The 27,030-nt window shown below is 40.7% G+C and overlaps 1 protein-coding gene across 2 annotated transcripts in view; it reads left to right on the top strand.

The window, feature by feature from the left end:
• Nucleotides 1-9,379: 9,379 nt before the first annotated feature.
• The window catches only part of prkcbb (protein kinase C, beta b), a 109,493-nt gene continuing 91,842 nt past the window's right edge, over nt 9,380-27,030 (top strand). For both annotated transcript variants that reach the window (XM_085453757.1, XM_085453756.1), the window contains exons 1-2: nt 9,380-9,825; nt 11,137-11,168. In XM_085453757.1, coding sequence (XP_085309883.1) covers nt 9,647-9,825; nt 11,137-11,168 — 211 coding nt within the window. In that variant the 5' untranslated portion in view covers nt 9,380-9,646. The remainder of the gene's footprint in view (nt 9,826-11,136; nt 11,169-27,030) is intronic.

Below are 27,030 nucleotides of genomic sequence, written 5' to 3'. Positions count from 1 at the left end.
ATTGGGTTGTACCAGTCCTGTCCAGCATTCTCCCACACTGCCTTTTCCAACTCAACAGAAGGTGGTGAACAGTTGACAGAACTTACAAAAATCATCATCAGTCTTCGGGCACAGAAACTAATAACAAGCCAGGACTTGTTCTAAGACCGCGACGGAAACAATGCTCTTATCCACTGGGGAAAACCCCAACACACAGGTGCTGAAATAGGGGATACAAGCATACCCACTGCTGTTCGCCACCTTTCATTAAGGGCAGCTCTAGAGTCCAGCTTGTCTATGTCTAGCTGGTATCTGCCAGCTTTGAGTGCTAGCTCAAGCTCCTTTCCCACCAGAGAGGTGATGTTCCATGTATCTAAACCCAGTTTCAGCAACAGGGCATCGGACTGCCAAGAACTCCACCTTCAAACATACTGTACATACAAGCCCTTCCTCATGGCCTGGCTCCAAGGAATGGGCCGAGTAACCCCAATTCAGATCAGGTATCATGAGCCATTACTTTACCTTTCATAAGGATCTCGTGATTCACACTTAGTCTGCCCTTAATCTAGGACTGGTTTGCCTTGGGAGACCTATCATGGGGAAAATTACACCTAGGATCACTAGGCCACAAAAGTTCCTCAACCAATATATGGTGGCATTTCATGGAGGCATGTTATTGTACAAAAATGGTAACTATGCTGGTACTTATACAAGGCTTTTCTACTTTAAATGAGTTTGAGTAGATTTGTACAGGACTTTATTTTATGCCTTTCTAAGCACTTTCTAACTAACACCCACCCTCTCACCCTCTGATGAATACATCAGGGTGATTTGGGCTTCAGTATCTTGCCCAACGGCACTCCAACATGCGGATTGGAGGAGATCAAATCACTGACCCTCTGATTGGTGGGCAACCCACTCTATCTCCTGAACCACAGAAAAAGGGAGAGCTGCATGTGGGTTCTATTTTGTAAGGCTTGAAACACAGAGATTTTAGTCTTGTGCACAGATCCTGAGCTGACCTGTTTGCGCTGCTCAGAGGGAGTAAACAAGATTTCTGGCAGTTTCCTTGGCCCCATTAGTAATGTGGCCATCACCCACGCCAATCAATCAGAACTGGTATGTTTGTAAAGAAGCACAGCTTACTGCGAAGCATAATTTATCAAATCATTACACTGAATCTAAAACCATTAATGAGATCAATTTTGCATCAAAGCTGAAGAGCCCAGTTGAGTGATTTGAATTCGGGGCTTGCTGTTAAAAATAAATAAATAAAATCATCAGAGAGAAAATATTCAGAATATGACACGTGATTGACCTCAAGTTCAGTAACTGTTCCTGAAAATGTACATTTGCATAAATACGACTGTTTTAGCGACCCAAAACAAAAAGCTTGTTTCTTATATAACTATTATCTTACAGTAAATACACACACACGCAGTAAAACGTCAATAACACTGCAGACGTCATTTACATAGATCGCCCCGAAGCTGCCAGATCTGCTGGAGGTGTCAAACGGGAACACAACAGCTGTACACCCATGCAGATTCAACAAAGGGTTTTAAGCAGAGTACGCTTGTACGCAATAGACACATTCATTTAACCACAAGCAGACACACAGGCGTGCACACAGCCAAGGAGAGACAGAGAAAGAGAGAGAGAGAGAGAGAGAGAGAGAGAAGTGCAGATATGCAAATCTAGTGTGAAAGCAGAAGAATGTGCTCGCTGTGGTTTCGGATCAATGATGTTTGAGCTGTATTAACCACCCTTAAAATGAGAGGGGGAGGTTGAGGGGTGCAGAAAAAGAGAGTGTGACAGAGACTAGATGAGAGGTGGAGATGAGAGTGAGACATAAAGGAAAAGAAGAACTTGGTATGTCATCAGAGACAACCAAGTTGCATAAGGGAGGTAATTGTGCCTGTAAGAGTGGGTTCACCATATACTTACCTTAATCTAAACATACCTGCGTTGTGTGTGTGTGTGTGTGTGTGTGTGTGTGTGTGTGTGTGTGTGTGTGTGTGTGTGTGGGATGCCTAATACAGCAGGACGTATTCGCTCCGCAGATCGGCTGGTATAGGCCACAAAGAGTGTGTGGGAGTAGATAGACAAAATGTGTTTATATGCATGTAAGGGTTATAGCTTCAAAGTGTTGTACTTGTGCTAATGGCTGACCATTTGCGTAAGCGTGTGCGTATGTGATAATGACAACCAGAGCAGATAATGCAGAGATGAAAGTATAAGGTTGTTTGCAATACATGAAGGTGCGAGGGGAAATCAAAAAGAACCGACTGGATACAAGTGATCAAAACTCAGTGCAGCAGTGCGTCTGCAGCAGCATAGTTGCGTGAGCTTCTGCATTTGTGGGAACTGCATCAGAGAGTGTTCTGCACTGTTGTCAGGAGATGATGAGGAAAAACAACAGGTTTATATAACAACTCCCTCCCTTTGTGGAGGAAAAAGATGGAAAAAAACGGGCCATGGAATTGGAGACAAAGGGCCGAAGACGGAGAGCTGAGACAGAAAAGTAGTATGTTGAACATAGAGATGGAAATCAGCAGAGAAGTAAAAGATGGGAGATATGGTTTGGAATATTGAATGTTGATATCAAGGAAGGACAAAGGAATTTAAAAAAAAAAGGGCGAAACAAACAGAAATCTCAGTGAAAATTTACTTCTGATCGGCATCTTTGTTCCTTCAACAAAAATCTACTTGGATTCCAATCAGCTGTTGCCAATTTTTTCAAAATGCTTCTTAATAAAGTAAAAAAAAAGCTTGAAAAAAAAGAAAAAAAAGACTAAGGTAGACTACATTAGGTACACCGAAAAGTATCAACTCCCACATTCAGATCATTTAATTCAGGTGTTCCAATCACTTCCATGACCACAGGTGTATACAATCATGCACCTAGGCATGCAGACTGCTTCTACACACATTCCAACATGGTACCATGATAGGATTTCACCTGTGCAACAAGTACAGGCCTTGCTACTAAATATTCCAATATTCCACAGTGGTATTAAAACAAAATGACTTTAACTCAGCTCCTTAGTTCCAGTGAAAGAACTCTTAATGCTTCAGCATACCAAGACATTTTGGACAATTTCATAATCCCAACTTTGTGGGAACAGTTTGGGGTTGGCCCCTTCCTGCTCTAACATGACTGTAACCGGTGCACAAATCAAGGTCCATAAAGACATGGATGAGCGAGTTTGATGTGGAACAGTTTGACAGAACAACTTTGGGATGAATTAGATTGGAGACTGCGAGGCCAGGGCTTCTTGTCCTCACAAATGCATATCTGGAAGAATGGTCAAATTTCCCATAAACATTCCTAACCTTGTGGAAAGCCTCTCCAGAAAAGTTGAAGCTCTTATAGCTGCAAAGGGTGGGCTGATATCATATTAAATCCTATTTAGTTTAGAATGAGATGTCACTCAAAGTATTATGCATGTGATGGCAGACGGGCAGATATATTTGGCAATATAGTGTAATTATTAACACCTTTACCTTATGCAGTCTAATCATAATATTCCTGGAGGACACTGTAAAAGTCGTGAGTGCTGAGATTTAACAGTTTAGACATACTGTAAAAAAAAATCTGTGTTAGTTGAAAGAAGCAAAAAGAAGGAAAGAAAATCTTCCAGGATGTGTTTGCAGAATTGATGTTGTGGACAGCAATATCAGCCTGTGGTTAGGAGGTGGACCACTTAATTTATTACCAAATACCTGTAAAAACCAATGTTCCTGTGGAAGTACTGTAGTCACACATGTTTGTTTGCTTATCTTATTAATCCTCTTTGAACAAACTGTTTATCTTGTGTACACTGTTATGGTTTTTATAACTACAGAAGCAGGGAACACAGAAAGAAAACTGAGAAACAGTGGAGATCAGGCCACCAGGCAGGCAAGCAGGGTAGCCATTAGGCACAGAGAAATATATAGTTAGCAGCCGGTATATACACCAAAAATAAACAGCAATAAACCAGAGCCAAGTGGCTGAAAAGCATCTGCTACCACAGAAATAGAACACCAAAGAGATATATAGCTGTGGCTCGACTGGATGATGAGGTGCAGGTGGGCTGACAGGTGGTTGCTATCTTGTGCAAGCAACATAATTATCATGTGCACACAAGATAATTATGTTGTATGGACAAGTTATTTTTTTATATGTGCAAAAAATGATTTGCTATAAAATTATAAGTCACAACAACAATTTCGGATGCACACAGTCACCATGTAACCCAGTGGAGTCCAGTGGAGTCACTATCAGCAGGTTGGCTATCATTCAAGCGCCGCATAACCATTTTCACAAAGGCACTGCAAACCTGGAGTTCTCTTGGACTTAATCTAACAGATGTGCATTATAGATGCTAGCTCAAATGTTAGCTTTTACCTGCCTTCTCCTTAGGACAAAGTCTGTGTGATTTCAGATTGGTCTGATGTGAGAGGAGACCAGCTAATATCCCTGTGTACTCACCACTAGAGAGTGGGTGTCATGTGCGCTACCTCTTGCACAATCTATCCTTATATTGAGGTAAGGCTGATGTTCTGTTTCTGATGCTATGTTGTTGTTGTTGTTTTCAGTGTACTATTAATAATAATAATAATAATAATTTAAAAAAAAAAACATTTGTTCCCATTGGCCTCGGTTGTATTTTACTCTGACTGGTTATTAAAATACGTGTTAGCATCTTGATGCATTCTCAATCATCCAGGTAACAAAATCCAGTTGATTCTGTTGATCGGGCCGTAGCGTTTTCAGTGGGAGAACTGCATGCTATCACACAGGCTGTAGAGGTTTCTCAGGGGGGCCTTGTGCGCACATTTCTCAAGAGTTGTCTGCCATACTGGATGTGATACAGCAACTACTCATTCAGGAAATGGACCAAAAACCTCTTTATGTTTGCTTTATTCACCAGCAGATTGCCACCAAAGTTTGCCTGGGAGACGGCAACTTGTCTGCAAACACACACAAAAGTAAAACCTGCAAATGTGTGATGTGAACCCGAATATGGAAAATTGTTCAGCTTCAGCGTAAAAGTTGGGCAGTGTTGGGTGTGGTTTTGAGTCACAACCTTTAATCACAAGGAGATTTTTGCCAACTGGTTGCCTTGAAAGACAAAAATGCAGCTGATTTCAGGCTTGCCTTTTCGCTGTCTCTAGCCCCCATCCTGCATTGATAAAAGTGAAAGAGGCCGGTGGCTTTCATGTAAAGTGAATCACTTCCAGTGTACACATGCGACACAATAGACCAATTCAGTTAGACCTACTCACAGGTTATGCTCATGTCACTTGATGCCTGGCATCATAGCAAATTAAGCTGTCATTATTTTTTACAGTCTGCCAGCTGCTGAGGAGAACAATTATGCAAAAACGCAGGTAGGTGTGCTTCTAATGTCAGAAGGTGTATGACTAAGAAAGTCTGGTGGCGGGGGGCAAAAAGGTTAACAAAAAAGAAAAGCTTCATTTCAGCTGCCAGCTAAATCTACAGCAATCTTCCAAATGATGAGACCTGAATGGATTGCACACTGTTATCTGTCCTGCAGCTGAATCAATCACATCTAGGTCATTTTAGCCAGCTGACTGCATGTGTGTGCATGTGCATGTGTGGGAGAACTCATTTGAGTTTTAGACCATTGGAGCAAAGATGTTTTGGAAAATATGGGCTGGGATGAGGCACTTAGGTGTGCTTAGGTGTGCTTGATGTGGACAGCATGGGCTATTTGGGGTAGATCCCTGTCCTGGAATGAGATCCATGCCTTTAATGCTACTACTATAACAGTTCTTTATGGATTTTTCAGTTTCTTGGCTGTGTGTAAATGCAGAATATGTAGTTATATGTAGAAGTTTAACGTGCTTGCTTTTTGTAAATGTAAATTCATCCTTCAACAGTTGAGCGATGCAGGTGGTTTGTAGTTTCTTGCCTCTTTCTGTGAAGCATCACACTGGCTGGTGAAATGACTCAGAAAGTCATGTAATTGATGGGTTTCATTCCAAAAATACCTTGACTGTATCTTGGAAAACTTTTTAGCATGAAATTCATCCAACAGTCGCAGATGATGATCCTTCAAAATCCCTTTGAAAGCAAAAGTCTTAAGATGAGTCACTACTCAACAACTGTGCTTGGTTTCAATGCCAGAACTCAAACTCTAAGAGGAGAGATTCTGTGTGTTTTTTTCATCCCCAAATGTTCAAATCTCCTTTTGGAAATGAACACTTCAGTTTCAAATATTGAGTATCGTTCCTTGTGTTTACAGATGGCTGTGTGTGATATTGGTGATGGAGATGACATTTTTCCCAGTTTTATCACATGCTAGCCTTACATAACCTGAACCAAATATAACTCAAGGTTAAAATGGAACTGAGATAGGAGAAAGGTGTCATTTCTGCATGTGTACAATCAATAGGCCACTGCACATTTGAAATTGTGTTTTTCAAACTTTACGTCCTTGACCGTGTTGTTTGTTTGATGACTCTTGACAAGGGAATGTTCAAGCTGTTAAAATCTTTCTTTTCCATCTTCCACCGCTTGAATAAACTCGTTTTTACTTAAATTTTGGGGGTGTTTTTTGTATGTATGCCATAAGACATATGCACTCACATTCCCCTTTAGAGTACATCTGTTCAGCTGTTTTTTAATGCAAATATCTAACCAGTTATTCATATGACAGCAACATTAAGCATTGTTGCTGATCATATCCATCTCTTTATGACCTTCTTCCAGCAGGATATGTCACAAAGGCATCTGAAACTGATTTCTTAAACATGACAATGAGTTCACTGTAGTCAAATGGCCTCCATGGTTTCCAGTAGATCATTCCTGGGATGTGGTGGAAAAGAAGATTCATATCATGGAATGTGCAGTTGACAAAACTGCAGCAACTGTGCGATGCTATCACGTCAATATGAACCAAAATCTCTGAGGAGTGTTTCAGCACCTTGTTTAATCTGTGCCACTAAGAATTGAAGGCAAAGGGGGGTCCAACCAGTGGAAAAGTGTAACTAATGATATGGTTAGTGTAAATACATCATTCATCACATTGTTTAAGCCTTTGTAAAACATCACAATTATCGGGACTGCTCCATTTACTGGATGTAAGATTGAAATCAGTCTCCAATAAATTACTTTTAACAATATTTTAAGCATTTTAAAACTTGTTGACATGTAGGAACATTAGGAGGGTTGCTGATTACTGTTTTTGTTGCTGCTGTCTGTGCCAGCTGCAGAGAGCTTCCTCTGAAGTGATGGGAGGACAAAACCCACAATGCTTATTTTGTGACTTTGTGCTTAAATAGGTTCTCAGATTAATAATTTACTAGCCTATTATCGCTCTACTTTGGGGGAAAAAACTGAGAGACTTTCCCACTGCACACTTTAAATTTAAGGCGACCACTTAATTTGTCTATCCTGTTTTTGTGACATTATCTGGCATTTTCAGAGAATCCCACATACTGCACACTATAACAAACGCTGGGGGGGAAACAGAGCCAGTAGACTTCATGTGTTCATGGGTGGATACATTTTGAAAAGTCCCATTTCTGATGACACAGTGAAGTGAGGCTAATTGACAAGTCAGGTGTTTTCTCCTTTTGTTTCTGTAGTTATTGATGCTAAACTATTAACAGTGTTTTTAGTTGTTTTTTCCCAGGAAATAACTGTCACAGTATGACTTTACAGCTAGGTCAGAGGACTAATCCATATCCATATCCCTCACTCACTAATAGCCCTTTTCCACTAGTACCTACTTCGTTGGCTTGACTCGATGTTGTGTTTTTAGAGTTTTCCATTAGGTGGTGGTCCCTGGTACCAGGTACTTTTTTAGTACCTACTCGGCCATGATTTCAAATGATCTGAGTCAATCTGAAACTGTGACATCAACAGACTGCATGCCACCAATTGGATAGTCAGTGGCATCACCCGATGAGCCACGAGAGCAGCTCCTTCACGAAAGCCAAACTGCCATTTTTGAAACTGGCCGAGCCGAGTAGGTACCAGTGAGGAAGGGCTATAATTTTCTTTCGGGGGGCAGAGCCTCCAGCTTTCAGGCCCCTCTTCTGTGGTTCATTTTCCAGTTTGGATTTTGGAGACAGACAGTCTCTACTTTTAAGATTAGACTTAAAACTTTGCTTTTTAATAAGGTTTGTAGTGGTGGCTGGATTAGCTGACTCTGAATTCTCCCATAGTTATACTGCTAAAACCAGGACTGTTGTCTCAAAAATCTTGATTCCTTTAGATTATTGTCATGCTCTATTTTCTTGTCTGTAAAGCGTCTATGAATCGCCTCCAGTCAGTCCAGAATGCTGCTGCAAGGCTTCTAACTCACACTCATAAATGCTCTCACATGACCCCATTGTTAAAAATTTAGATATCAGTTTAAAACCTTGATTCTTACTTTGCTTGGAACAGCTTACCTCTCTCTCTCCTTTTAAAAAAACACCTGCAAACACATCTGTTCAGACAGGCATTTGTGTAATGCTTCAGGGTTTTGTGTTGTTTTGATTTTGTGTTTATTTCACTAGGTTTTTAATACCTTTGTAAAGCACTTTGTGACAGCTTCTGGTCTAGAAAAGTGCTATATACTTACATGCTATATACATGTAAGTAAACTTTATTTTAATGCTATGCTGCAATAGGCTTGGGTTGGTGTGGGAGTCTCATGATGCACTAAGTGAATTTTTACACCTATAGTTAATTCACTCTGATCCAAATCAGTTGATGGGTTTGTAAACGTGTAGCTATTCCCTGTGTTTGTTTGTTTGTTTTTTCACACAGAGGAATCCAAGTAAGGTCCAAGTAAACCAAAATCCACTTACTGGCCAGATGTGTCTGGGGCGGGAGCAGCAAACGTAGAGGAAGCAGGTTCTATGTTCAGGACTATAAGAAGCCACAGATAATTTACATTCATTTCATGGCTAGTTGCTAGCCTGGGGTTGTTTTGGTCCACGCCATTTACTGTGTTCACGCCTGTACTAACCAGAGTTTTATTTAAACAAACTGAGCACTGCAGGCGTGAAAACACTCTTAGTGTTTCTTCTTCACTTCCTCACTATCTGCAGTTAAAATCTTGTTATTATTATCCACAGCCTGTCTTTGGTCTTTTGCACATGACTGCCCACCCTTATAACAGAATCGTCTTCCCTTCAAAAGGGAGTTTTTCCTTCCCACTGTCGCCAAATGTGTTTTCTTTGCATTATTGTCGGGTGTTTATCTTACAGTATAAGTGCCTATATAAACAGAGGTGAACTTAACTAAATTGAACACCATTTCTATTTCAGATTAGTTAAAGCGCGCTGCTTCTATTGGAGCTGCCACAGCAAATGAGATAATGTTAATAGTTGACGTCCCTCTCCCTCTCTCGCTCGCTCGCTCTCTCTGCTGTCAGAGCGCTTTGAAGAAAAAAGGAGGAAGCAGAGGGGAGGCAGTGTAGCGGCAGCCGTCTGCTCAACCGGAGGACAAGACAACTTAATCAGAGAAGGAAAAAAATAACCAAACTACCGAAAACTATCCATAAGCTGGTCCCAGCACCGCCGACAACACCTCCTCTCGGAACAACCCACGAAAGAAAGACTTTCCGCCTCTCCAGAGAGCGTCTGTTTCTGGCACCTGCAACTTGAGGTAGTTCATTTCCAACAACCATTAAGGCAGCTGCTTGAAAACACCGGGAGAATGGCAGACTCGGCGGCGGCCAACAGTGATGGGGAGGACGGACCCCGCGAGCCTATGCGGGGCTTCGCGCGCCAGGGAGCTCTCCGGCAGAAGAACGTGCACGAGGTGAAGGACCACAAATTCATCGCGCGCTTCTTCAAGCAGCCCACCTTCTGCAGCCACTGCACCGACTTCATCTGGTGAGGAGCTGGAACAGGGATGGACCTAGAGTTCATATTTATTTATTTTTTTAAAAAGAAAAAGTATTTAACTTAAGTCACTGCTTGTGTTGGTGCTGTTAAAGAAGACGGTAAATCCATTTACTGTGTACAGATAAGGCACTTTTTATTTATATAGGCTAAGTGAGTGGTGCAAAAGAAGGAATAAAAGGTAGGGATAAATAAAGTAGGGACAGAAGAATCGGTATCATGATGTATGCTGTTTTTTTTAAAGGAAGAAGAAGTGGGAGGTGGACTTGATTTAGTTTTCGCAAAAATAAAGACCGATTTCCGTCTTATTTTTGTACTTGTAGATACTATATGCGTTAGGTAGGGCAGAAAGGAAGCTAGAGAAATATATGTGGGTAGCTCTAAAGTTTTTTTTTTTATATAAAAAGAATAGCTGCAGACCACTGTTTGATGCTATTAAGTAGGCAGAGGAACTGAGAGAAAAGAAAGCAGGAAAAGAAAAAAGAGGAAGGAATGAAGCGCTGCCAGCACGGATAACCTGAGTGGTAACAAGAAAGTGTTGCCCTGACACAAGTCCAGCCTTCCGCCTCCTCCCACTCCTTCTCTTCCGCCTGCAGTTTCTTCTGTCAGTCACCTGTGCAGACAGGTCACCCTGCAGCCCCCCCGGGGTTTACTAGACCGTGAGCCCCATACTCCAGGGCTATTTATTATCTGTTCCCTAAAGCGTTTTAAATTTGTCAATGGCCAGATGATGATCTATCTATCTATCTATCTATCTATCTATCTATCTATCTATCTATCTATCTATCTATCTATCTATCTATCTATCTATCTATCTATCTATCTATCTATCTATCTATCTAGGTCAATAAGCACAATGATAAAAGAACAATGGGAGCACCAAGTGATTTCAGGCCCTGAGAGATTATCTATTTCTAGTCACTGTATGAAAATCAGCTGGCCTGGGTGTGTGTTTGTGTGTTTATGCATGTGTGTGTCCACCTGTGGGAATCTCAGCGTTTCACATACCACTGACTAGGTGTGGTGTTTGTCAGTGTCAGCATGTAACCTCAGTACCTGCCCAGCAAACTGTTTACATGATAATTAAACGACCTCTGTGCTTGCAAACCTCACTGCTGTATGTGTGTGGTTGTGTGTGTGCTATTTTGGGCAGAAACATCATTTTAAACGTTTGCTTCCATGGAGATATCTTAAGGTTAAGCGATTAGGTTTCAGTTTCTGTTCAGTTTTTTTCCTTTTCTGTGTGTGTGTGTGTGTGCGGATGCACATTTTAACTTCTCTGTGTGCTTGTTCTCTTCACAGGGGTTTTGGGAAGCAGGGATTTCAGTGTCAAGGTAGGACAATTAAATACACACGCACACATTATTTGTCACCGATCTACTGAATCTGAATTGAAAACTTTGTCACCCCTTCCTCTCTTCTGTTCAACTTTACCTTTTTCTTATTTCTGCCTGTCTCATCTTACAAGCTCCCTTTTTTCCATCTACCCTTTTCTCCTGGGTTTTCATTTTCCTTTCCTAGAGTAAGAGAAAATCCCAAGCTCTTGTTTGTGAAGGAAACGTCCACTGAAGAAAGTAACAGCAGTTTTTCATTGAAACAACAACAACAAAAAAAACCCCAAAAGAAAATAGGAACTTGGTAAAGATATAAGTGGTACAGTGCATTATATTTTTTGCACCATTTCCAAAGCTCATTTGTCAGGTAAAAACTAGCTCAACAGGCCGGCCAGCCTCCCTGGTGTGCAGCTAATCAAAGGCACAGCAGTCTAAAGTCCTAGTATGTTGGGATTTCATGAGAGCAAAGAATAACACCTCGACCCTTTGGGAGTAAAAATAAAATCTGATGAACAGAATAAGCGGGCAAAGATAATTTTGACATTTTAAAGTATGTCATCTTTGTTGAAAATGTCCAATTTTCTGTGTAAACAAAGCTGCAGACTTGGCTTCTCTTTTAAATAGAATAACCTAGAACTGTGTTTCTGCTTCTTCATTTCAGTGGGGAAAAGATATGTAGACAGCAGGAAGGTGATCTAGACTCATGAAATATGTCCTTGCAGACTCTCACCAGAAAAAAAACAACCTTTTGTCACGTTTTGTCGTATGTCTGCATCAGAAAAAGTATGTAATTTTGTGCCATTTGACTTGTCACACTGGAAAAAAAACCCTCCTCAAAGCAAGAGAGTAATGAATTGGCCTTATTTACGACCTTCTATGTTGAGGTTGACATTTGAATTATATGCAAAAAAAAAAGGCACTTTTCTTTCCTCTCTCATCCCTCCCTGCCAGTTTTGTCCCTCATCCTCACTTTGTCCGTCGTCTCCTAGTGTACTGTGGACAGACTCTGTGTCCGAGTTTGCAGCCTTTGCCACAGGAAATGATATAAACGACCACAGGAACGTGGCAAAAATGTGGAGGTGCTTTTTTGGCATTTATATTTTTCAATTTGTTTGAAGTCTGTGTTTTGTTTTTTTTTCCACTGTATTAACTGCCAACTGGATGCTCAAGGATTTTCACGTCTCCTAGCAACAGTGAAACATTCAGACGCAGCCCTCTATATGCTGTGGGATGGAAGAGGTGTGCTTTAGCATAGCAGCAGGTTATCTGGTAATTGTCCCATGTGTGTATGTAACGGGTCAATATCATCCGTGCTGCTTGTTGGAAGAAATGTTGCACTGCAGGAGCCCCTAAACGCCTCTGGAGAGGAAGGAGTGTGTGTGCTGCAAACACCTGTGTGTCCTGATACCAGAGCTGGGAGGAGATTAGTGGCTAAATGGATGATTATAAAAGGAAAAGATTTATCTAATGGAAAATATCATGGATGCGTGTTGTTGTGAGTGAGAACTCATCGTTAGTTTGCACTTTCCTCCTTGGAAAAGTGTGTGGGTGTTTTTGTGTGTCCTGAGTTGCTCTCTGACCCTTTTGTCCGTCTGGAACAGGGTATCACTTCCTTAGAGCTCGGGGAGAAAGGGAATTCCTCCGCAAGGTCACACGCACTCATACACGCATGAAACACATCCGCTCACTGGCAGTGAGGTAAGGGATCAGTGTTTAGGTTGCGTCTTGGCCTTGCGTGGTCGTGCTTCTTTGACAGACGCGCAAAAACATGCAGTTTTAGAAGATTCAGAAGGAGAGAGCTCATGTGAATGAAGACAAGTATACCAGTCACAGTGACTACACGTTTTTTTTTTAGAGAAATGGTTTTTATGGCTCTCAAAGATAAATCACTATAGACCACAGTGGACAAGTTAGTTATAAGGACCCAGAATTGGCCCAGCAAAGACCCCAATAAAGCCCACAGGTTGGGTTTGGAAAATGTGAAAGAGGGCATAAATTTTGGATTTTTCCTGCCCATGAAAATATTCTAAGGAGCTTGGAAAGAAAGGAATCCTCAAATTATTATGACCTGGATGACTGAAAACCTACACAGACCCATGAAAAGTAATTAAATTATGGATTTCTGTGATTTTACACATTGCTCCTTACAAATTAAGCTCAAAGAGTCATGCTGACACATTTATTTCATTTGCAACACCAGCATTTCTTTACTTTACCTGTTGAAATTCTTTGTCTTATATTAAATATCTCACTGATTAAAGGCGTAATTAAACATCTCACACTGACACTGGAGTTTCACTGGTGCGGCCCACATAAGAACAAAGCGGGCTTTATAAAAGGAGTTTGACATTCCCGGTCTACACGGTGTGTATGAATCGATCTCCTGCTTCCATTTTTATGATTGATCGCTGTGATTTTCTTTTTCTCCTCTCGACTCCTTTGTTCACCTGTTCCTCACCTCGTGATTCTCGTCTCACAGACTGTCTGACCCTTGAACATTTATCTCCATATGATATGGAGGGTTTGCAGATATTATATATGCCTGTTTATTGCTGCAAAGCAGATGGTCAGATGACAATCAAAGAATGAGAATAGAGAGTGTAGCTGGTTTTAAAGAACAGCAGGCAGCAGCTTGCGGTGGTATTTATGATAACGAAGGATGTGGTATAGAGTCTGCGTCACAAATGATCAGATGTTTGGATGTTAGTTGGGGGGAGAGAAATGATATGCATCACTATCACTTCTCTCCCCCCATTAGCAAAGATAACTTTAAGTGCTTTTCGGCATTTAGCTGTTGTTTGTTGTTAACACATTATCAGAAGCGACTGGTTAGGGAAAGCTATCGTTAACAACATCAATTGGAACTGAAACTACCAGTGTTAGCACAAAGCTCCCTAAAAAATTCTCGACTCTCTTTTTTTGAGAACTGCATTTGAATGACAATTCAATAAGATTTGCATTATTTCCCAAATAATGTTTATATTTAATCTCAGTCAGCATCGTAATACAGCACCACGTAGTTACTGGACTGGTAGCACTGGTTGTGAGTGCAGTGCCAGTGCCAGTCTCAGCTGTGCTTTGTTGTGATGATAGTTGTGACATGTTTGTTGTCGGTGAGTGTGACGGCTGATTTAGACTTATGCTGTGAATTTTCTTGGGCCTACAGCATGACCTACTTGTGCTTGCGCTGGTGCATTACGTGTTACCAACCATGTGGTTGTGTCCTGGTGGTGCCAGCTATGATACAAATAAAATGCTGGGACTTTTTGTCCTCGTACCTCACATCCATTCTGATAGTTTTAGCAATCTTTTTCCAGGAATTTCTTGATATTTGTGAGCCCTTATATTAATCCTATGATTGTTATAACTCATAAATTCAAAAACTGTGGTGTAAAAGTAGCCAGAAATGCACAGGAGTATGTCAGGTTACATCGTAGGTTACAGAGGGGTTTGAGGTTGCAATGTAGCTTTCCTGCTGAAGCATAAATCCCCAGGTAGGATTTCAGAGGGCTTGCAGGTTATAACCTACCTACGGTGTGGATTTACCACAGATGAATCCCCAGTAACACTGAGTAAATGCACTGAACATAGTTAAATACCACTGGGAGGCTCTGAAACCATAGACTGCATATAAGATATTCACACTCTCCAGGGGCCTGTACTATGAAACAGCATATCCTTTGTGAAATAAACAAAAGACATTTGTATAGTAAATATTGGAAACAAAGGAACCTTTCTGTCATTTAATTGTTTAACTATTACTTAATTACTTTATTATAGTATGAATGACAGTGGTGAAGTCTTTATCAGCAGGAAAAAATTATAAAGTTCATAAAAATACAGTTAAAAGTTCCAAATTGTTGCCCCTCCTTCTCATTTTTCAAAGCCGTCCAGTTTGACACCCTGCTCTAAATGCAGCTGCGGACAAAGAACCGAAAAAGAGCTGTGCAGGCAGCCAAAGGGGAAGTAAAGAGCATATTTAAAAAATTAAAATGAGAAGTAGACAAAATGAGTTGCATATTTTATTTAAGGTCAGCAAGTGCAAAGGTTTGTTTTTCTCTGTTTTATGTCACTTTATAACTACATAAGCATGAAATGGTTTGGAAGTTATTTAATCTCTCAGTTATGGTAATGGCTTATCAGGAAAACCCAAAAGAGTTCAAATACTCTCTGTAAGCTACTGTCCTCTTCTGGGAATGCTGAAGTTATTTTCCATAGAGCAGATTAGTCAGTAGGTGGTAGTTTTGTGTATGCTGATCTCTTACCTGGAAGACAGGACTGATACCTCTACCGAAGCCACATTCACCCATTCACACAAGTGCTTTCTTCTTGTTTAAGCTTCTCAGTGCTTTCCTATGGAGGCATCGGATGCATTAGAGAGCTGGGGCAACTCGGGTTGCCCAAGGATATTTGGCTTGCAGGGATCGAACCACCAACCTTGCGTTTAGCAGATGACCTGCTCTACCTCCTGAGCTACAGTAACCCCTACTTTCACCTAAACCTGTCTGCTAAAGTTCGCTCAGGTCTGACTGATTTAAATTTCATCCTCAGATGGTGAACGTTAGTGTCTGTTGGGACGTCCAGGTACCTCATTTAGCCGACATCCTGCTTCACAGTCCAGGACTCTTGTCTGACAAGTGAATCCAATGCAAACATGCCTTAAACCTGTGGTCTTATTAATTAATTTCTATTAATAAATTAAATAAAACTTATTTATATGACTTAATGGTCAGCAGAGGGCGACTGCCATAGCTGCAAAAAGATGTACGTTATGTACGATTATTGGAAAATAACCTTAAATTCTCACCTAATTTATTGCCTTTGTACACACTCTCCTTATGTGCTTATGATATAAATTGCCTGTCTTAAATCTTATTTAACACAGCATAGTGTTCATCTTGTAAATCAAAGAGCTCAATACAGCAGGCTTTGCTTTAGGGCAGGATTACCTTGTGATTGACAAGCCGCTGGCTTGTTACCCTCAGTTTCTCAGTGACATCAACCTCTTGCTTGTCAGGCCAACAAAACAAAAAACAAGACAGCAGTAGCCAAATTGCCAGAGCGGAGGGTTCATGGTGGAAGTTCACAAACCACATTACTGTGGTTATGCTCAGTCAGCTCAAGCTGCTGACTGTGCCCTGGCCCCTCATTGTTGTCTATCAGCTCTCGGCAAATGTAGACAAATATCCAAATTTCCCAGAGCCTAAATTTAAGTTAAATCCAATTAAGCCCAATTCCACGTTTTGTCCAACAGCAGTCCAAGCCCCAGAGATTTTGAGTTCGTCATCATGAAGGTAGAGTCAGGGTGAATCGATTATAAACAGACTTGTAGTAACAGACACAGGCTGATGAGACAAATAGAGCGTACAGTATTTTTTAATTCTTGTTTGTTTGTTTTTTGCTTTTTTCCTATGACTATTAATAAAGAATTAAACACCAAGGCACTCCCATCTGTTGGAATTGCAGCTAATATTACTGCACACATGAATAAAGAGGCTGGTTCTGTTTTGCATTTTGTGCGTCTCGGTATCAAGTGTTGCGGGTTGGAGCAGCTGACTGCCTCGGTAGTGTTGCTGCTGTAAACAAAAAACTGTAATGCCTCAGTGGGATTCTGCCGTTTTGTTGTCCATACACTAGAGAGACTGTGGGATTCAAAGGGCAGCAGCAGCTTGTGTTATGCAATGTGGTATTTCTAAGAAGCGCGCTTCCACGTTTGTGCGATTTTTGAGCGTATTCCCTACTTCTTTGAGTCGGGAGTGAGTGTGCATGCACGTGCCTCGTGTTCCATTTAATAAGCTGGTGAGCACTTATTTCCTTAATGGCTGCTTGTGCAAAACTGTGCCTGTGCTAATGCTTCCACGTGATTGGTTTCTGCTTGTGTGTGTGTGTGTGTCTACACGTGTTCCTAAATGAGCATGTTAATAATGAGTAGGGTTTCAGTTTGTAACAGGCTGTTGAGTATCTTCCACTGTTTCCTCACAGACTTAATGGACAAATTATCCCTTTGGAGAGCTCGAGAGGGGTGGAAGGGACAGTGAGTGGCAGGAAGTGTGGTAAACATTGCAACTAGGGGAATAAGGAGGGAAAGACAGAGAATTAGATGGAGAACAGAGAAAACGGCTGAAAGGATGGAAGATAAGCATGATGAGATGAGAAGGGTGGAGGCAGAAGCAAAGAAAGGCATAATGAAGAAGTGGGGGTGGAATTCATAGAGGGAAGAGAAGGAGTCAGGAAAGGGGGAGACAGTGAGTGGGAAGGGCGTAGGAAGAGGAGGACTGTGTGTTTGCAGGGGGGGAAAAGTATGAAATATTTAGTTATCCTTCAGTTTTTGTAATAATGAAACCTATCAAGAATATACCGTACTCACTTGAAGACATGAAGCTAAGGCCAAAAGAAAGAGGAATTTATAAAGATAGAGGAAGGATAAATTAGCACAGATATAGAGGAGACGCACACCAAGTTCTGCATAATTTATTTAATGTTTATATTTAGCGTCCCGTATGTAATCATTTTGCAGTGTGACGCCTGGATACACACACTGCTGTGCTATTTGTGTTGCTGATGATATCATTAAGTCAAAAGTGAGGTTTTTTGTGTGCGTTTGATTTGAAAGAATCTGCTCTGAATAAAGAGAACTGCAAAGAGGTAAAATGGTCTGGTTCTGCACTAATCTACTCTAAAAAAAAAAGTGGAATAAATTAAACCAGCGCAAATGGTTGAAAATGAGAGAAAAAGGTATGCTGGAATGACACTCCAGCAGATAGGTGGGAGATATTTTTTGCCAGGCAGAGAAGATAATGGACAGGGAAGAAGAGGTAGAAAAGAGGTGAGAGAGAGAGGGAAGATGAAATGGTGTAGGCACAGAGTGTAGATTGCACTTAAAACAAGCCCATAAAGGTGTTGTTTGCTGCAGCTATTAGCGCTTTTCAAACGGGGAAAAAAATGTATATAAAAAGCACCATTCAAGGGCTCTATTCAAGCTTCCCTTTGACTCATGCCGTCTTTTGTGCGCGAGTTTAACCGAGTGGTCTCTGGCTTTCACCATCTACCATAAAGCTGTTGTTGGGCACGGTGCCCGCAGTTCTTCTGGAATCACATAATACGTCTTCTGGCTTTTCATGAGTGTTCAGGTTCAAATGACTTAGTGAATATTTGCAAACACCAGTGTCTGTCGGCTATGGCGAATGCAGCTCAGGTGCTTCTGCAACTCCAACCTGTGTGGGTGGGAGGTCTCGGGATCTGCAACCTGCCTCCTACACACAGACACACACATATGCACACACGCGCACATATAAAAACACTGGGTTTTCATGCACGGACACGGATGAGCACGCGTCGCGCTGATGGTGAGATCACTGAGATCCTGCATGAACGAAAGTGGTTAAGAACATCTGTAATCCAGTGTGCTGTTTTTTCCTCCGTTAAGCCCTGTAGACGCCAACATTTTCTTTTCACCTACAGGTCTTTCCTCTCTAACTCACATCCTGTGCATTCATTTTTATTCCTCCCCTACTTACACATATCTCTAGCTTTCCGTGGTCCTTCTTTGCCCGTGTTGCTCCTTGTGTCTACTAGTCCTCCCTCTCTACCCCCCACCTCTTTCTCTATCTCCCCTTCTTCTCTCAAGTGGCTGTGTGCTGGAAGCTGTGGGCTTTGATGCTTTTATAAATAGCAAAAGTGTTCCACTGAGAGTACCAACAAATAGGATGGATGGATAGGTGGATGGATGGAGGGGGGAAGTGGTGAAAAGGGGTTGGAAGAGGAGGGAGGGCTGAACGCGTGGGAGTGTGAAGGGAGAACGGTGGAAATCAGCAGAATAAAGGTAAGGTTTAAAAAGTGACAGAGGCCGAGGTGTTTTTGTCGAGATAGTGGAATGAAGTGATCGAGCGTAAAAGACGCGTACCATTTTCAAGAGTTTCCTGTTATATAACACTATTGTGCGGGCTCTTGTGCCATGCCTCTGTAGTGGGTATAGCTCTGAAAGCGAGCCACAGTCGACTTATTGATAGGGCCAAAAATATTGCAGCATTATAGTGCATTGATTTCTCCATCATTCCCCTGTGTTATTCAGACACAACAAGCTTGCTTCCTAAACAGCTTAAGCCCATGGCACACTGCAACATAATATGAATCATATGTTTTAGGTGGGAAGTCTCACTCGGCTTATTGCTACTGGAGAAGATGCTGCGGTTTTTTATTTTTATTTTATTTTATCGAATTTTATTCTACTACTGCATTTATTTTGACTCCCGAGAATAAAGCGTTTGTGTCCAACATAGGTGTAAATGTAAATACAGGAACAGAAAACATGTTGAAAAAGTGAATTCACCAAGTGGTTATACGCGTGTTGTCATAATCATATCAACATTTATTGACTTTAAGAGGAGTAGTGCTGCTCAGATGTTTACATTTGAACACAGGAAATGCACAGAGGCTAAAGTCTTTTTAATTTGCTGTTTGAAATTTTTAGTTTCAGTTTTTCACTTGCAGTTTGGTAACTTTTGCACCCTAAGACCATGTTTGTAGTAAGTGTTCTCACGTAGTCATTTCACTGTAACACCCAGTATGTTTCCTCCCATGACTTCCTCTTCTCAGTTTTAAAGTTGAGCACATTAAAGAACCGACATGTGCGTGCGCGTGTGTGTGTACGCGCGCATCTACCAATGTGTGAACATATCTGAGAGTGTGTTTCATGTCAGCATGTGTGTGTACCACTGCATGTTCAGTTTTATACAGAATAAGAGAGAAAGTCAAGAAGCTGAGCTTAAAATTGTGGTTTTTCATCAGCCCGTCAGAGGTGGCTATCTGCTGTATCTCTGTGAGTGCACATGTTATTCCACAGGTGTGCGTGTCTGTGTGTGTGCGTGTGTGAAACAAAGTCTAATTTTACTTGCCACTGAGGACTAGCTCCTTTTGCTCTGATCCACTTTCACACATCAAGTCTCTGATCACTGAGAGTGTGTTTGTTTGTATTAGTGTGTGTCTGTGTGTGCTCGTACTCACTTTCAGTTACACATTGACAGACGATCTCCTTCAGGGCTTGGTTGTCCTTGCTGCTGACATTTGCGGCAATTCTACACCCGTTGCCACGGTGACACCTTGGAGCCATATCAGGGCAAACCAGACAGTCCATGTGGGTCAGTCTTGTTTGACATCTTAAACAAAAAAGAGACTGGACAGTGTGTACACAGTACCCAAATTTAGATCCTTCCTCTTTAGATTTGCAAAATAAACGAAGCAGCTTCATGGAAACATTGCAGCACTTTTGTGGTGGTTACTAGAGGTGGGAATCACCGAACACTCCACGATATGATGTTATCATGAAACATCACTCACAATACAATATTACTGCAATTTCTAACAGTATTACTGTTCATTTTTAACTGCAGTTTTTGCGATATGCTGAACAACTTTTCTGCTCTGTAAGAATATAACCAGTACAACCAGTTGGCAGCCTGTTGAGTCAAGCCTCCTGGAGTTGTGCTCATTGACAAAGACTTATTCAGACTGATGTGCATTTAGAAATTAGACAATAATTATTTGCAAACCTCCAACAAGCTCTCTGAGAGTGACTGCAGAAAGGTTGCAATCACATTGCAATCAAAAATGTTGTGAGTGAGCAATACATTCAGGCTCGGGGCAACCATGTAGTCAACACAAGGTGCAATTGGTTGCCGAATGTGAAAAAATTCAACTCAATCACCAGGTAGATATCAGGTTTTTTCTAGCTTGCTTTGAATTAGGAGGTAGGTTTGTGAACATTAGTGTGTTAGATGGTTTTTCAGTTAAATCTTTTGCTAATTTGACGTCATCTCAGAATGGCTGTGCATGACATGAGCTCTGTTATTTGTAGTATTTCCACAGTATTTAATTTATTTAATAAAGTACTGAAATTTGGTGTCCCTGCCTCCTGCGTGACCTTTGACCTTTGGCACCACAGTTCTTCCTTTAGTGTCACCTGGTGTAGTTTTCCTTTTGTTGTCGTTTTATAAGTAAATGTCAGACAAAAATCTAATCAGCTCATCAGCGTCATCTGAAATGTGTGCTAGCACAATGTTAGCATGCATAGAACATTATAACCATATGCCTAAAAGTGGATAGAGGTTTCTTGTGCCATCAGAGTAGCTCTAACCCACTGGGACATTGGCTCTCTTTAGGTTGTCCTGTGGTGACTGGCACTTGGACATTGAAAAGGGGAACCTTTATTAATCCTTTATTAATGTAGATTGTGGACTTTCTAAACATGCTCAATCAGGTCAGCTTCTTCCTGTGTGGAGATTTACAAAACACATAAGGATGAATGGTTTTATTGGAGTTATGCTTCAGCATCACCTTGGAGTGAATCCTTCTGTCATGCGTGCTACCTGAACATGATTTTACAGGCAACTGATCAAATAAAAGTTAAGCATGCTCTTATTGCTGTAACACAAATGTGTTTGCTAAGTCTTTCCACCCAATTTACTGCCACCACAAAACTCAAAGTCCTTGGCTCGTCTTTTTAAACGACTTACTCTCCCAACACTTGTCTCCTACATGATCACTGTCACGGCACCTTTGCATCGCTCATTGTTGCCTGACTGGAGCGTAGCTGATCTACGAATTGAACTCGATCTATTGCATTCAGGGCAAATTGGTGATGATGATGAGATGAGCTAAATGTCTAAAACATGAGTCATGGTGTGTAGGTGTGATAGCCCACCTGGATTACTAACTGCTGGGGAACAGAAGCTGCTGTGCTTCTATTGTGGGTTTGAAAGACTTTCTTTGAAAAGGGATGCAACTGCATGATGGTTTTGTTGCAAAACTGAGGAAAGTATGATATAATTTGGTTTTTGTTTTTGTTTTTTGACTCAGGACAGGAAAAAAGACTCAGGAAAAATAGAGAATGAGGTCCAAAATCCTGGACAAGCAAAGCAAAAGAGCATGCAAAGGACAGAGGAAAAAAAAGTAGTAGGGAATGGTCAAATGGGGGAAAAGAAGAAAGATAAACAAAATGTTGGAGCGCTTGACTGGGAAGGACCAAGACAGTGTGGCAAACAGGAAGAGCTACACATCAGGTAGAGGAGAGACTGGCAGGCTAATTGAAAGCAGGTGTCACAAAAAACTGTCAGGAAAACAAACAAAATGAGGAAGTGAAACTGACAGGGGTGCGAGACGAACTGGAATTAGAAAATTAAAACAAAAAATAAGGGATGAGTAATGTTCAGAGTCCATGCTGTTTGTCAGTTACACTTCATAATATTAAGAGTATTACTGCAAAAGCTATAGAAGGATAATATTAGGACATAGGGCTGCTCGATTATGGCAAAAATGATAATCACGATTATTTTCATTGAAATTGAGATCGCGATTATTTGACGATATTTATTTAACCCTTTAAGACCTACTATAGAACCAAGTCCGCCAGAGCTTATATTATTTTTTTACATGTTGTAGTGCCATTTGTGGGAGCATTTCAAGTTGCTATACAACTGTTATAGCCCATATTTTAATAATATGTATGCATTAAGTCCATAGTAACTACATTAATTGCAAAAAAGTGCAATAAACTACAAAAAAATTGAAAATTGTTTTTGTTTTTTAACATATATTTCTACTTGGAGAAATTTAAGAGGTTTATCCCTCAAAACTTTAAATACAAAAAAGTTTATTTTGAGTGTCTTCATAGTTTTATTTTGGAGATACAGCAATTTTTATATACTGCAGGAAAAACAAAAACAATCCTATGATGCAAATTCGCAAAGAAAACAGCAGGTGCATCAAAATAAACTATTTCCAGCAGTGCAATTCGAGTTCTAAGCATCCCAGAAACTATTCAGAAAAGTCAAACATGACCAGTATAGGCTTTTAAGGCCTACAAGTAAAAAAAAACTACATTTTTCCGCGAAAATGACATCACTTCCGGTTTCGGGCAGGAAATGGCGGACATGTGATAGTTAGCGGTGACGTCTGTTTCAATGTGCCAAGTGTTACGAACAGCTGATCGGATCGGCAAAGCGTGTTTCTGGAATATTATGTTTTTGTTCATGCAAGCGCTTTTTATGTAATTTATGTGGAAGGAAACCGTGACCGAGGACAAGCTGATGGCATAAGATGTAAGTTTCATATGCAAAACAAATTATTGCGCTAGCTTACACGGTTCAGGTTCTACAGGGATTTAAAAATAGTTACACAAAACAGAGCGTGCTGCTCTGACCGGCTTTAAAGGGTTAACAATAACAACATATTGAATAATGACTTTAAAAAATAATATAAAATAGTGTGCAACACCACTGAAGTTTTTTTTTACCTCTCTTTTCAACCAACGGCAGTCACTCTCCTCTCCAAATAACTTCTGCTTAGCTTTCCGAGCTTCCCTCGGGTCCTCTTAATCAGCGGTCTCCAACCTTTTTTGCGCCACGGACCGGTTTATGCCCGACAATATTTTCACGGACCGGCCTTTAAGGTGTCGCGGATAAATGAGGGAGGGGCTAATAATCGGCTCAGTCATTTTTAATGATCGTTGAAAGCCCAGATCGTAATCGTGATTAAAATTCGATTAATTGAGCAGCCCTATTAGGACATATGAATATTTAAGCTTGTTTACTGTGTTTTGTATCTTTTTCAGCCAATTATTTGCACTCAAAATATCAGTTTAAAGTTTGGCGAGTGTGAAAACAACTGCAGAAAGAGAAAAAGGAGCAATCACATTAATTATTTATATCATTAGGATATGAATGAATGAAGGGAAGGAAGGGCAGTTTTATGATACAGTGACACCACAGTATCATGTGACACTGTATTTGTATAGCGCTTTTCTAGTCCCTAAGGACCCCAAAGCGCTTTACACAACCTGTCATCCACCCATTCACACACACATTCACACACTGGTGATGGCAAGCTACACTGTAGCCACAGCCACCCTGGGGCGCACTGACAGAGGCGAGGCTGCCGGACACTGGCGCCACTGGGCCCTCTGACCACCACCAACATATAGGCATATAGGGAAAGATTTGTGGCGATTCTTAATATGCTCTTACCCGGGACCTCTGCGCTCCTCTTTAAGGTCAAACAGGGTCAAACTTTGATAAAAGATCATGTCACATTTGACCTCTAATCCCACAGTGACATTTTTTCAAGTTCACAACAAAATGTGTTTTTCAAGTGTCAGAGAAAAAGAATGAGCTGCTTAGTTAGTTAGAAATATACTGTAGTATAATATTTGGTAGTAAGCTGAAGTTATTCATGTCTAGTTATTTATAAATCAGTACAGAATATCCATTACCTGCTCCTACATAGTGTTTATGCAATCAAAGTAAACATCTGTCTTGCTTATGTGATTTGTACTGCACTACTTAAAGTACATTTAAAAAGAACAAAGAAAACGAATTAAATATTCAAAATATAATCCTATTCCCGTAAAAGTAAATACTGAGAGAGAGTGAGCTGCCTCGGTGGAGTTTGTGCTCTCGGAGTGCTTCTTGTTATTTGTGATATTATTAGGAGTGGGAATGGCAGTGTTCTCATAGTATGTCGCAATACTGCATGCAGCATGGGAAAAATAGGACAATCATCCACACTATATCACATATAACTAAAGAAGAAAAGATAAACCTAAAAGGCAAATGCTAGGAACTATATTTATTCTTTGCACTGTTTCATTAGCATTTGTATTCTTCTTATTATTATTAAAACTACACTTATTTTCTTTATGTATTTCTTCTGTTTCTGTTTATTGTCTTTACACATATCTATTTTCCCTAATGGAAATGTTACAGTTTAATATTGTATATCGAGGTCTGCTTAAACATTTGTGCAAATGTGGCTCTCCTTCTGTTTGCATGGGCTTTTGTAGTGGATCAGCTTTTAGTAGTGGCTTTTTTTTTTACCACAAAGTGCATGTGCGGAGACCGTTTCGCTGGAAAAACCTCGTCAAAATATTCAGATAGTTTAAGTTTCACAATGTTACTGGAAGGTTTGTTTCACGGGAACGTTGTTAAGATTGTGGTACGTTATGGTTTTTAGTGACTCCATCGTGTGTTTATCCTATAAGCATGTCTGGCAGTGAAAAAAATCTGAACACATGCGTTCCCAGACTTGGCACAGGTTTCGCTCAGTCCATGTTTGGACTTTCTGTCTGTGGAGTGTTTATCTTCTTGATGTGAGTTTGTTTGCATGCAGATCTTCAGTGGCAAAATCTAAATCTAAATCTAGGGTTGCACACAGTTGCTCCATTTTTTTGTGTGTGTATGGGCTGATGGAGATCAGCTAAACTATGTCACTGTCGCTCCTCAGATGCTTTAACCCATTCATCTACGGATGGTAACCTAGCAACAGGGGCACAAGCCGACAGGAGAGCAGTTATCCCAGACCTCTTTTTATGCCTCTTCCTCTATCTTTCTTTTTGTTTCCTTATTTGACTTTGTCCTTTTGTGGCACTCTCCCCTCACATCTGTCACTTTGTCTCCCTCATCTGACACGTGTCCCTTTCTCCTCTCCCCCTCTCTCTGATTTAACTTCAGCAGTCTTCTTCTTTCACTCTCTCCCTATTAGCTTCCTCATTGTTCACCGACCACCTAAGTTTGTGACTTTATGGGCTGTCACTTAATGACAGAGCCTCTTTCTTTTAAATATCGTCCACCTACGCTAGTGTCAATTTAGCATTATCGTTTTATTTCATGTACTCTTTGCAGATGAATGTAAACAACCTCTGTATAACTATAATGGCAATTTTCTTGTCACGCCATCAAGGGACATTCAAATTTTAGTTTGACAGTGAGAGGGAGAAAGAGAAAGAAAGACAAAACAAGTGATATTCAAGTATGTGTCATTGAGTTTTTTGTTTGCGGTCTTGGCTATAATTATTGCTAAATTTCTTTGTTGTCAAAATATGTGTATGTTTTGTGTAGCTCCTGCTCTGTTGCCCTCCAAATTGCGCAGTTACACAAGCAAGCATACATACACACACACAAGCTCTTGTTTTCTTTGTGCTACATATTCTACCTGTTAGCTAAACGCTCACATAGCACAAATTCTACTTTTGCTGAATCCTACTTTTCTAGCTGTTGTTTTTGGGCTTTCTGAATATTAGCACTGACAACTACATCAAAACAACATTGTACTGTTGCTCTCTAACCTACCTTAAAAGTATAGTGTGTAAAATCTCACTATTACCACCACTGACTGCAGTCAACTTAATTTTGTTTTCGTAGCCTTCCCAATTTAATAATTCAGAGTTAGAGGCTGTCTGTCCGCTGTTAACTTCAGCTGATAACAAAACAGAACCAGAAAACTTTGCTCAGCTGGTGTCCACGTCTATTTTCTCTGGCTGTAACAGCAGCTGCTGTTAGCTGCTGTTAGCCTGTATTAGCTGCTGTTAGCCTGTTAGCTGCTGTTAGCCTGTATTAGCTGCTGTTAGCCTCTGTTAGCTGCTGTTAGTGAAACCAGCTTTGAAGTGAATAACGCTGTTGGACTCTGACACTTAGTGAATAAACTCTCATATGATGTGAGAATGTAACCAAACAGTTTACTAGTGGGAAAGTGGTATTGTTAGGGCATTTAAGCCTAATGTTACATAGCATTAAATTAGCCTATAACCAGCTGTTGTTATTTCTTTAGCTGGGACTAAATATGCATGTTTTTTGTGTTAGAACCCAGACTTCAGTTCAGGAGGTGAGGCTTGAGGTGAAGAGGAATAGGATGACATTTTATCTGGATGCCAGCCATGTATCTTTCTTTCACATTTTCACTTCTTTGAAAAAGGTAACCTTTTTTGGGTGATAAAACATAGGTATAACATAACATTTTCCTTAATATCTTAAGTTGCTTTCACACCACGCGGACATATGTGGCTGGTCTTAATTTGGTCCTTATTTTTCAGTGA

This window comes from Copadichromis virginalis, linkage group LG4 (genome assembly GCF_057382275.1).
Source record: "Copadichromis virginalis isolate Kocher_CV1m ecotype Utaka linkage group LG4, C_Virginalis_male_GT1.1, whole genome shotgun sequence".
In the NCBI taxonomy this organism is placed as follows: Eukaryota; Metazoa; Chordata; class Actinopteri; order Cichliformes; family Cichlidae; genus Copadichromis; species Copadichromis virginalis.
The sequence above is the reverse complement of the archived record's forward strand: the minus strand, read 5'-3'. Positions and strand labels throughout refer to the sequence as shown.